Consider the following 13,008-nt stretch of genomic DNA (forward strand, 5'->3'; position numbering starts at 1 on the left):
TGAAGTTTGTTTAAAATTTATTTGTTTATAAACATCGCAATAAAACAAAATTCAAACCAAATGTAATTTTTTAGTAGCTCAAAAAAGAGTCATAAGTTAAACAAGTTTATCAATATCAAAATTGAAAAAATAAATTGTCATAAATACTAATAGCTTTCCACTCTGAGCTGAAAAAACAAGGCGATCAAAATCAAGTTCTTTCAATTCAACAGTTAAGCTTTATCTGTTGATTTAAAAAGAAGTTGTTCTTGATAGCCTTGCGAAAAATATGCACAAAAAGAGGTCGTTTGCATCAGAGCAGTGTAGGACTAGTTGTAATAAGGGTTGTGTTAACTGAAATAGGCCATAACAATAAAATTAAAACAAAAACGAGCATATTAAAATCTAAGTTATGACTAACTTAACAAAAAGCAACTAAACAAGCACTTCGTGTTGCTGTTTTTTATTTAAACAAAGAAAATTTTATTTGATTAAGTTTAGCTTAAAACTCCTTTAAATTAATTTATATGCAAAGCAAAGTGCAACATATTTTTAAATAATAAAATAACAGCTATTTTAACATCAAAGCAACCTTTATGACATTGTAACTGCACTGATATATCAGCACAATGATTGGTTAAAAAGTCACCATAAAACAATAAAAATAAAAAGAAAACTGTAACGTGTAGAATTATTTGCAATATCTTTTCAAATTTTTTTATAACCGTAAAATAAATAAAAAATTATATCTTTAGCGTATCAAGTTAACAATAAAAAATAGTTAACATTAAGAGCGAGCTACAGATTAAAAAACAAAGTTCAATGGTTCAAAATAACGGATTCAAAACAGAAACCTTAGGATGGAAAGAACTATTATTAACGAAAATGTTGAATTTTATTTACAAAAAGCAGTGTTGCCAGCGATTCTACTGCTTGTAGTTGGAAAGAAAATTAAATAATAAGGCAAAAAAAAACTATATGTGACGAGCTATGAAGAAAAGTTTCAATGACCTATTCCAGTCGGCTCATCTAATTAACCTATGATAAACCAAAAACAAGCAGTATCCCCGTTGACAACAATACGCATATCTACATTTATTTTGTATTAATCAATTTAGAACTTTAAATCGTAAAAGTAGAAAACAGTAACTGCACACGTCATTTCGTAGATAAAAAGATTAAACTGTCGAGTTTCGTTATTTTTCATCAAAAATTGTGTACGAAAGTGTTTTGGTGAAGGAAAAAGAAAAACAGAGCTTCAATTCTTCCACACCGAGGCTGTATCCTTCTTGTCTGCACGTAAAAAAAGTTTTATTTTCAAATCGGCTAAAACTAAATTTGAGCACGAGCGGTAATTTTCTATGAGAGGTTTGCGAAGCTATAGTCGAGAGTAAAGCTGAACTTGCTTTAGTAGATATCTCGCAAGGCGTGGTCGCTCTGCTGCGCTAAAGTCGAACGAAAACTTCTAGGAATGTCGCAGTGAGAGCACAAAGTGCTCCAAAGTGTGGAATAACTTAGCCGACGGTTACGTAAAACACAAAAGTCTGCTGTTGAACTTGATTTGTAATTAAGAAGGCGCTTGTGTCTTATAAAATATTTTAGACTATTTGTCGAATGTTAGCCGTATTATCTTATTTGAGCTTTTTTTTAAGATGTGTATTAGTTTTTGGAATAAAAATAGTTTAACATTTCAGTAAACTAAAAAACTATGCTAAGTTTAAAAGTAAGTTTCATATAGTTTTTAATTTCTTTAAAAAAATTAATTGAAAAAAAAAACTAACTAAAAGATATTCTATCATATTTGTATACATTATAGCTTTAACCGAAATATAATAAAAGTAATGTAAAAAAAATGTACTTATGGTTGTAGCTTTTAAAGCTAAAAACACTTATTGTACAAACTTTGCCAAAAAAACCGCAATAGAGTGGAAATAATCCGAAAAGAGGAGTTAAAAGCAAACAATAGGCTCATCCACTTAAACATTTTAAATAAACAGTCATTACAAACGAAATAACAGCGTGAATTCAGCAAAAAAAAAAGAAAGATAGTTTATCAAAACTCACCTTTTTATTCGGCTGCTGGCTCTTCCACCAATTTTTCCTTTTCTGCCTCGCCTGCAAAAATTTTAGTTATTTAAAAATTTTTACGCTTACAAGTAGGGCTTAAGGTACAGCTGGAGTTCAAGCTTGACTTATTTTAATACTAAAAAACAAAGGAAAATTCCCATAAGCTTTGAGTCAAAGTGACTCTTCTTAAAAAAAAACTACATGACGTCACAATACTCACCAGCTTCTACGTCAGCGTCGTTTCTCATTTCCACGTTGATGTCGTCGGCAGTTTCGTCACCTCCCTTGCCTTCGGACTTGCCTGCAACAGTTTGTTGTTTTTGTTAACACCAGCAACGGTTTTCATGCCAACAAGCCGACACGTGCCGACGATGTTGATTTTGCGGTAAAAAAATCGTTGCTAGGCAAATCTCGTGCCGCGGTATTGTTTTGCAGAAAGTGACAGGAAACCCAACGCGAAATTGCAATATGAAGATCGATATTTGTAAAAAATACGCTTGCTTCATAAGTACGTGTTTTTTTAACAGGCGTGAAAATTAAAAATTCTAAGTTTAACTGAGTTTGTAGTTTTTAAGCACTCAAAGTATGCTAAGATTTATATTTTTAAAAGTTAACTTTATAATTGATGTTTAAGAATAACAAAGATTTAAATTTTTTTAACAAAAAAGTACATCTTAACAATAATAATTTCAAATGAATGCTTTATATTTCTGTAACAATTACACAGTTTTCTTAATTTTAACTGACATTCAAAAAATTAGTTAGTTAATATTCGACTCATTAAAAAGAATGTAGCTTGTTTATAAAAAAAATAAAGAAAACAATAAATAACTAACAGATCATTCCCTTGTAGTACATGAAGCCGATTATGACTGCAATAAGTAAAATCACAACAAGAATTCCAATGACTACTCCTGCTGCACTTGATTTTTCTTCGATGACTGTTTAAATATTAAAAAAAATGTTTTTACAACTAAAAAAAGAACTAAACAAACACATAATGTATTTTTAAATGTTATTTTTTGATCTGGAAAATAATATAACCGTTTTAAAACTCATAAGTAGAAAAAAGATGACAGTGATAAAATATGTATTGTAGATAAGCTGATTAATTTTGTGCTTTAAAAATAATAAAGTGTTTATCTTTTAATTTATCACATCAGTTTAAACAACAAAACGAGTTTTAAGGTAATCATGAATATTTTATTTCTTTTTAATATTATTGACAATGAAAATTTGTACAACACTTAACTTTTTAATTTTATAAAAAAAAAACATTACAGGTGCTCACAATTCATTTACAAGGTATAACCGATTAAAATAAATCTGTGCTAAAATTTACGACGTGAGTGAAAACAAAAACGTGTAGAGTGAAACAATCAATACATCATATATTGATGTTGTGAATGAAAAAGTATTGGTTTGAACCTTTAACTTTCTTATTATTTGTACTAGAGTCAGTAGTTGAGTCTATATATTTTATTGAAGTCTTTGTTTCTTTACCAGAAGTTGTTTGGTTACTTAGTACACTTATAGTTTCTTTTTTATCGGTGAAAGTAACAGTTCTAATTTCATTAGTAACAGTTGTAGTGTCAGTAATAGACTTGTTCATTGTACTCATTTCTTTGAATTAAATATAGAGGTAGAATACTTAAAAAAAAACGAAGTCAGTAAGTTTAAAGTATTTATTACAATTCTTCTAGTTTCAAAAAATTGAAAAACATCTTTTTAGTTAAAATAAGTATGCAGTTAGGTAAAAAAACTTAAGTTAAACTTTTGTTATGTTTTATAAAGCATTTAATAACAACAACTACATGTGATGAAAACGTAAACATTACATATGACAAAGAAATTTGTTTAATAACAGTTTTTATTTTCAGGTATTGATTTTTTAAGCTATAAAAGACTTCATTTATTAAGATATATTTTTAAAGACTGTAATAAAACTCTATAAATTAGTAACAAACCATCTTACACAATATTTCTACTACTAAGTTGTTTCAATTAGTTTATACAAGGTTAGGATCATTTAAAAAAATATAATAATAATAACTTAAGTTCAGTGAGATTTTAAACTTATGCTGGAATAATTTTAGTTTCAGAAAATTAACTAATAATACCTAATAAAAGTAAATATATCAGTTTAGTTAAATCGCTTAACTTAAAGAAAAGAATAATAGATTTATTAAAAAATTTGAATGTGCTTAAAACGTAAATTACATACCACATACAACTTTGTTTTACAACATTTTACCTTTATTTTGATCGTGTTTTGTTACAATTTCAGGTCCCTTGATTTCTTTAGTTAGATAGTATAATTTATTTGTATATATTTTAGTAACTTTGATTGAGTTTTACTAATAAAAAAGAAAATATTTAACACTCCATAATGCGTAATAGATAATTTTAGTTTCAGAAAATTAACTAATGATACTTTGATAAAGTGAGTAGTTTAATAACTTATGTTGAAAAAAAGAATAATAGAAGTATTAAAAAATTTGAATGTGCTTAAAACGTAAATTACATACGACAAACAAGTTTGTTTTACAACATTTTACCTTTATTTTGATCAAGTTTTGTTACAGTTTCAGGTCCCTTGATTTCTTTAGTTAAAAAAGTTTTAATTTATTTGTATGTATTCTAATAGTTTTGATTGAGTTTAACAAACAAAAATAAGAATAAACAACACTTTATAAGGCGTTCTAGAAACTACATAGAAAAGTTACCTTCAAGTGTGAAATCGGCACTTTGTGATTTTGCTCCCAATGTAGCGGTGCAAGTGAACACTGCCAGTGAAAGCTCGGGAGTGGCTTGATCGGGTGTAAGGGTGAGTGTTGAGGTGTGAGTGAGTCCATCGGATGCAGCTTTGGCTCCGTCCTGAACTGCAGAAAGTTGAAATATTTACTAACTTTTATAGTATTTAAATTTAAAAGTGCTCCTATCTATACCGCCTGATTGTCATTTATTCTTAAAATTTGAGAGAAAATACAAAAGCATCAAGCTGTTTTATCAAGAAAAATAGTTGTGAACAGTTAATATTTTTGATAGAATCTTAATATTGATGTTTAAAAAAATACTAAACATGTTATTTCGAGTGTTTTTAGTTTAATAACAGTTTATTTTATAACTAATGATGTTGTGTTCATATATTTTAAAAACTAAATGATACCTTCTTCCCCGCGAGTCCACACGAATGTAGGTGCCTCGGATGCCTGGGCTGAGCAGACCATGGTGACACCTTTTTCATCAACATCTGCTGTTGATACGTTCTGTTTCTTTGATGCCAGTACCATTCCTGTGTTTGTTATCATATAAAAGTACATTTTCTAAGCAGGATCATTGTTAAAAAATCTTTTTAAGCTATATTGTTTTTGATGCTATATATATTACAAGTTTTATGACTACAAAACTATGTAGATTAGTCATAATTGTTAAAAACGATTAGTTTTACTATAACTTGTGTTGTAATACCCTAACAATTTAGTTATTATAACAGTTTGAGTCAGCGTTAAGTAACACATTTTTATTTCTAGTTTATTGTCTTTTTAAAACTCTTTATGGTATAAATAAACAGTTTTATAGTTAGTGCAACAAACCAGATACAGAAACTGATACAGGAGCAGATGAAACTTCAGTCAAGCTTTTGCTGACACAAACGTAATCGCCTGCATCTTCAAATTTCGCTCCAGGTATTGTCAAAGTTTCTAAAAAAATATGTTTTTTTACGGGCATTGAGAACGATTGAAATGTTATTTATAATAGTTTTTAGTTTAAGTAACAGTTAATCGGTAAAACAAAAGATAAAAACTGTTTAATACATTGCTTATAAAATTACAGAAATTTATGTTATTATAAACAAATTCGGTTATAAAATAACAAAAATAACTTACATAGCCGAAACATAATTTTTTACTGTTTAAAAAAGTTAAAGCGTATTTTTGATATTAGTTTGTAAAAACACAAACTAGAAAGTTAGCATATACTCTTAGACTAATTAATTGCTTTAATTTTATTTCAAGTGTCTCCTAAAAAAAAAACGTTTGATCTTAACAACCTCCTTCTCCGACATCTGCACCTCCTTTTTTCCATGAGTAAGTTGCTGCTGGGTTGGCAGCACTGGTGCAACTAAGGTTGACGTCTGAGAGAACCTCAACTGCGTCTGCTCCACTCACTACCACGTCTTTGTTGTCTGCATTACGACTCAAGTTAAATTACACTCTACACAATAGATACTTTTTCAAACGTCTTGAAATACCAGTGAAACTTCTTCGACTACTTAACAAGATCAAGAAACAAAGTCGCTAAAAAACCATTGACATAGTGGGATGTTATTACTGTTTGACTATTTATAAACAGGTACTGATTTTAATAACTGCATAACAGAAAAACTTTTTCCGGCAGTTTACCCTTATGGTAGTTGAAACACATGCTTATAAACAAAAGCTATACTCACAGTTGACAACGAGGGGCATCGTTGTTGAAACAGGGGTTTCTTGACCAACTGCAAGCTTGGCACTGCAAGACAAAGTTTTTCCGTTCATGTCTGAAGTGACAGTGAATGACAATTCGCTATCCGCCCCCTCGGCTCCATCAACTCCAAAGCTGTCGTTTCAAAACTTTGTTGGATATTAATCTTCAATAGATTGTTTATGTGTTTGTTAACAAAGAAGGTTTCGAATTCTGACTTTTGATATTAAGTGCTGTTGCATTTAATTTTTGCGAAATCAAAGCTGGTGTATTTATGAAAAAGAAAATAATTTTGCATGAATTTAAGGTATAATTAATACATTATTCCAGCTTTGTGCTACTGATTACTTTTTAATTATTGCAACCACTATAAATATAAATAATCAAGCTGTTATTTTCTTTTTTGTTGCTTAACAAAACAACTAATAGTTTTTAAACCTTATTTTGTCAAAATAAGTGTGTGGTTTCTACAAAAAATTATACAGTAAAAAAAATATTTTATTAAAAACACAAAAAAATATACAAAAATTACTTGGTTATCATAGCATTAGGATATCCATTGCTTCGACATTTGACAGTGGCTACATCACCTTCAGTATAAGTTGCTTCAACATCATCAATGAATACCTGACTAACTTCATCTGAAATATGTGTAAGTTCTTATTTAAACCAAGGTAACTTAGTATCTTATCAAAGTAGATTACCTTAAACAGTTTGCTATCTCATAAAAATATTTTAAACTTGCACGTAAATTTTAATTCACAATTAGAAAAAAAGTTCAATATGTAAACTGACGGTTCACTCTCATAAGTCCGAGATGAAGCTCTTGTGTTTTCAACCCGTCAGCAGAAACCTATTAAACAAAGTTTTAGTTTTAAATAAAAGCAAAAAAAAAACAAAAAAACTGACAGCTATAAAAAATTGTAAGAATTCTGCTTACTTGGCAAGAAATATTTGAGTTGTCTAAGCTTGCATTAACTTCGATGGAAAACTGATCGCTAAACGTCCACTGTTTTGTATCAAGTTTTATATAAAAGCAGATATATTATATGATTTAGGTATTAAATTTAATTTCAAAAAGAATTAAAAAAATTATATAAGTTATCAAAAAAAAAGTTATTGCTAATCACAAAGAAAACCTAATTTCCTAAAACATTGTTGCTTAAAAATATCAATCAAACAAAGTTTCATTTTTAACTTTGAGGTCTTATATCACACTTACTGATCCGTCAGCATTCTCGTACTCATTTGAAAGATCCGTCAGGAATCCAGTAAAAAGATCAGGACTTTTATTTTCTTTTACAGGTTCGTTTCCATCTGATATTAGATTTTAGTTTAAAAATATTAAAAATCGTTTAAATAATTACATTTCTCAGCGCATCAGTTTTCTAAAAAAATATAAATTTATATTAGTTTTACAAAATTGTCATAAAGTAAACACCATAACAAACTTTGTAACAAAAAAATAACTAGAGTTTTTCTGTTATGAATTCTTTGCTGCTTTGAAAACAACTTTTTTGGTTAATAACCTAGTTATTTAAATAACTAAAACAGTTTGTAAAAGTATATGTCGAAGATAATTTCTTTTTAACTTTTTTTTTGTTTTAAAATTTTAATTAAGTAGATTGAAAATTTTAGAAACTCACATTTACTTTACAATTTTACAACAATAACAAATAACAAAGTAGAAAAATATTGTAATCATTTTAATAAGTGGATGAATTTTCAAAATTTAAAATAAGCCGTGGTTTTTTAACATGCGTTGTTTTTATGTCTTGTTTTTTGTCGTGAAACTTTAGCTAGTGGAGTGTTTTTTATTACTATAAAGTAGAAATAAGTTAATTTAAGAAGTGATCTTAAATTGATTAATTTTCATTAAATTAATAAAAGTTTAATTTTAAAAAATATCCAAAGTATTAAACACTGATTATATTTTTGTATCATATCATATCATAAAATATTTTTGTAGATATCTTTATTTTAAAATTACTGTGGTCTACTTAAGGTAAAAAAAAATGATAAACATGCACAAAATGATGACTAAAACACTTTACACTCTTTTACAACAAATCATTACAATTGAATAAACACATTTTATACTGTTGGTGATAATTCTTACCTTCTTTTTCGTAATCTAGAGTGCCATCTAAATAACCATTCATTAAAGGTTTGTATACGGATAGAAAAATAAGATAAGTTTAAGCTTAATATAAAAAATGCAACATTTATAACAGCATTATACTGCTATGTACTAATACATAATTAAGCTTGCTACAGGTTTACAACGCAGAAACTAATCAGCTTTTTATAATCTTAACATAACACCTGCAACAACATATAAACTTTTATTACTTTAAAACTTCAAAATAATCATATTTACAACTTTACTCAATTATAAACTATATGATAAAGAATAAGTTAGTATGATAGCACAAATGGGAACTTTTATAAATGCAGTTATTTAATCGATTTCGTACACCTCATTTTGAATAACTTCAAAAGAGTTCAGCTTTTTACAAAAAAAAAATTAAAGCAATTGAGGAGAAGGATAACACATTTATAAACTGTTAGTGTATGCATAACTAACATCTTATAACATTTAAACTTACTAATGAGAAATTTGATTACAGGTTTAGGATAAAAATTTGCAGCTGAACAAGAAGCAACTATAAGTTTCTCGTTCTCAGACGAGACGTCAAATATTCCATCTTTCTCCATAGTTCCTGAAACATCTCCCTCATCTGTAAAATGTATCATTATTTTTTACTTAGCAAAGAGAGTTGAAAATTTTCTATCATTTAGTATCATTCTTTTTTTTTGTAAAGCTTAGCGTTTAACTTACTTTGGAAACTACCAGAAGCTTTATTTTAAGTCTACATTAATATCAAATTTTCCTTGTAACGAATGACTAGTTTTTATAAATTTTTGTATGATATTCATATATTGTAGTACAAATACTTACACACTACTGTCAACGACCCAGCATCAATGTCAGAGTTTGTTCCTGATTCAACCTCACATTGTACTTTTGCGAAGTTTATGTTGTCTTCCTTTTGAGTTGCTTTAATCTGCATGAAATGTTTTGTGTCAAACATATTTTGATGTTATTTTTACTAATTAAACCGGGATTATAATTATAAATATAAAACAGATTTTTAATGACAAGGTTTTTTATTTGCGTTTGAGCAAAGTTAATTAAGTAATCTCACTATAAAATACAAACTTGTTTAAAAATATAATACTAAGCCTGGAGTCGACAACATTTTATACGTAACGATCCAGATTTACTAAAAATGTCTTTCATCGGCGACCGTGACTTAGAAAAATTGTTTTAAAGTAATTTTTACAACCAAGTTCTAATTAATGAGCATTAAAAAACCGTTACTGCTTACTTCAGTCTAATTAAAAGTACATCTGTAAATATTTAGTACAAAAATGTGTATGTTTGCTTGTTATGCACATATTTTGTTAAAGCTAATAGTGTGTCGCAGTCAAGATACTTTTCTTTGCGAACTGTATCTGCCCGCGCCGATATTACTTTTTCTACTCTTATTTTAAGCGAGTATAAATAAAGACAAATTCATACTAAAACGCACGGTAAAAGTGTTACCACTAGCCACGAATTCCCTTTTGTCATGAACGTCTTTATTTATTTCTTTTGCTTCATCGGTATCACTCGTATACTTTAGCAGTTTTGTTTGTTTATTATCTCGATTTATCACAAACCAAGAAATTACGTAGGAATCTATTATAAAATGTTCTTTAGTTTAAATCAAAACAAATACTACTCTTTATAATAATAAAAATAATAACTAATATTACTTTTATAAGTGTTTTATATATTCTCCATCTTATTAAATAGTTAAAAACTTGAGATAAATTAAACATTTTTATTCTAACTTAATCTTATAAATATTTACTCACGACAAAAAAACATACTAAGACTTTATTTTCAAACAATAGCTATAAATAAAAATCTAAAACAATTAATTCAAAGTATAAATGTGTTTGAAAAATTTTATTTAGTAAGCATACTTGCTCCTAACATACAACTTTAAAATACCTGGTGGTTTTGATTTATTACAGAAGAAAAAAAAACACAAACATATTTAAAGCTATTTAACTTTTGTTATAAGAAAAGAGTTGCACTAAGTTACAGTTGAATAAATTAAGAAGTTATAGTTTATTTTAGATATCAAACTTTGTGCATTTTAAACATTGATATTTGGTTATGTGCATGTGTACTGTGCAATCAATAATAAAAGTCAATCGTATTTAATAAGTCTAAAAAAGATCAAATAAAAAATTTAAAGTAAACTATTAAAACTAAAAACGCTTATTTTGTTCAGGTCTTTTATCAAAAAAAAAGTTTTTTTTTAGTTTTTTACTTTTGTTTCAAAAATCTAAAAGTAAACTAAAACAGCTTACTGTAAAAATATTAAACTATAAAAAAATAAATTAATTAAAACCTATTTAACTCAAGGTATAAATGATAATTTAACTTAAACAGATAAAAAACACAAAAACATATACATTACACCAAGCTAAATCAAGCTAGCTGAGATATATCAGAGCAACAACTTTAAAGCAAAAGCATTACTCACCAGTAGAGTTATTTCCAGCTTTTTATAAAGTTTAGTGTTGTTAGCGTTTAGCATTATAAAAATAACAAAGCTACTAATGCTTATTAGTTAGCACAAAACCTTATGAAGTTTAACTACTCTTAACTTTGAATACATAAATACGTAAATAAATTTTAATTTTACTTTTTGTAAGTTTATCATTTTAACTTTAGATCTAGTAGAAATTAAAAAAAAAACTTTTAAGTTTGTTAATTTATACCTTGTTTTTATTGAACTTTACATTTAAATACCACATTAAATAAATACAGCTTTAAAATTTTTTTACTCAGTAACCTTCTAGATGATAATCTTTTTTTTTAAGTCAAACAAGTTATATTATATATTTTTTGTAAATGTTTACTTTACCAGGCAAACAAAGAGTTTAGTTAGATTTAAAAACAATGTTCTTACCAGTTTGATCAAAGTCGCAGGTGAATACGGCATCCTCTCCTAGTTTTACCTGGACATCTGCCACCGAGTTCGCACAATAAACTGTAACATTACATAATTGTTTTTTATTAATTTCTAATAAATAAGTAAATAAAAAGAATTTTCAAAAAGATTATTTTCCTTGGTATTTTAAGATCAAAAGTTGTTTGAGTGTAGGTAAAACTTTAGATAAATCTTTAAAAAATACTTTGTATTTTTCAGTTCTTTTAAATTATTAAGGTACTATTAATCATACTATATCAGTACTATTAATTATTATAATTAAGGTTAAATGTAAGCATACAAAGTTTAATTAATCTCATAAAGAAGTAAAAATCTAACTTAATCTAATAACTGAAAAATCAATAAAAAATACTTTCGATTGTTTTAAATTTAACTCACGTATTTGTAAGTTGTAGCTAAATGTTATTGTATGTACTATTATAAAACAGATTCAGTATTCTATACACTTAGTAAAATTTGTCAATGATAAACATTAGTTTCAGAATTTAAACAAAAATACGATACTTGATTTATAGCAAAATATAAAACACACAATATTTCAATATCATGTTTTTTATTCCGACTGTTTAAATGAGAAAAAACTTGAATTAACGAGCCAGGTAAGTTGAGACGTTTATTTGCTTATTGTCGTGTCTACATTCACTTTCGGCTGACAATACAAACAAGAAAACAGGCGGAAAAAATCGGTTGCTTTATTCGCGAACGTCATGTAAAAACTACATTGCAGCTTCATTGTGCGAGAGTTTTAAAATCAATAAATCAAAAGCCAGTTGGTACAGCACCGAGTTTTTGATCGAAATTTTCGTGTTTTTACGTCGGCACGCTACACGATATGGTTGATAAGCTTTTTGTTCATACTTTGTATGCTTGCTTACCTGTGCATAAGATAGTACTCAAAAGGAGGAAAATTCTGTTCATCTTCAAGTGGGTACTTTATACTTTTATTTTTCAAATGCTCTGTAAAAAATTTCATAGTTAAGCAAGATGCTATATATACACAACTTAATTATATATACTTTCTCTTTTTTTTGTTTAAAATCTTTATTTTGATTCTAGACAAAAATTTATTTTTCACAAATAGTTATTATCTTAGTGTTAGAAATCTTTAACAAAACATTTTTATTATCTTTTCACAATAAAAAAAACCCTTGACCTTACGTTTAAAAGAAATGCTGAGTACTCAAAGAATTAGTAATAATAAGTAGTCTTAAAACTATCTACATACACTTCACATAAACTCGTCGAACACTAAATAAATAGAACCAAAACTTCTTATATTTAAGGTAAATTCAAGGAGAAACACAAACCTAAATAGTTAGCATATATGTCATAAAATCTTTGAGAAAATAGTACCTGCCTACTTGATACGTCATTACCTTGAATTCCTCAAAGTTTTGTGGAAGCCAAGAATTCAGCTATG

At 27.4% G+C, this 13,008-nt stretch overlaps 1 protein-coding gene across 3 annotated transcripts in view; it reads right to left on the minus strand.

The window, feature by feature from the left end:
- Positions 1-13,008, minus strand: part of LOC145837728 (uncharacterized) — a 17,008-nt gene continuing 4,000 nt past the window's right edge. Inside the window, exons 2-21 of one of the 3 annotated variants that reach the window (XM_082945156.1) lie at positions 12,464-12,545; positions 11,547-11,627; positions 11,118-11,135; positions 10,110-10,258; positions 9,476-9,581; positions 9,123-9,254; positions 8,633-8,659; positions 7,736-7,830; positions 7,454-7,522; positions 7,309-7,366; positions 7,046-7,154; positions 6,500-6,648; positions 6,101-6,235; positions 5,643-5,750; positions 5,216-5,341; positions 4,773-4,928; positions 2,883-2,987; positions 2,267-2,347; positions 2,044-2,094; positions 1-1,272 (exon numbers count right to left, since the gene is read on the minus strand). In XM_082945156.1, coding sequence (XP_082801282.1) covers positions 2,048-2,094; positions 2,267-2,347; positions 2,883-2,987; positions 4,773-4,928; positions 5,216-5,341; positions 5,643-5,750; positions 6,101-6,235; positions 6,500-6,648; positions 7,046-7,154; positions 7,309-7,366; positions 7,454-7,522; positions 7,736-7,830; positions 8,633-8,659; positions 9,123-9,254; positions 9,476-9,581; positions 10,110-10,258; positions 11,118-11,135; positions 11,547-11,627; positions 12,464-12,506 — 1,794 coding nt within the window. In that variant the 5' untranslated portion in view covers positions 12,507-12,545 and the 3' untranslated portion in view covers positions 1-1,272; positions 2,044-2,047. The remainder of the gene's footprint in view (positions 1,273-2,043; positions 2,095-2,266; positions 2,348-2,882; positions 2,988-4,772; positions 4,929-5,215; positions 5,342-5,642; positions 5,751-6,100; positions 6,236-6,499; positions 6,649-7,045; positions 7,155-7,308; positions 7,367-7,453; positions 7,523-7,735; positions 7,831-8,632; positions 8,660-9,122; positions 9,255-9,475; positions 9,582-10,109; positions 10,259-11,117; positions 11,136-11,546; positions 11,628-12,463; positions 12,546-13,008) is intronic. The other 2 variants (XM_082945157.1, XM_082945158.1) reach the window with 2 other exon arrangements.

This window comes from Thalia democratica, chromosome 6 (genome assembly GCF_965202585.1).
Source record: "Thalia democratica chromosome 6, ktThaDemo2.hap1.1, whole genome shotgun sequence".
NCBI classification, from domain to species: Eukaryota; Metazoa; Chordata; class Thaliacea; order Salpida; family Salpidae; genus Thalia; species Thalia democratica.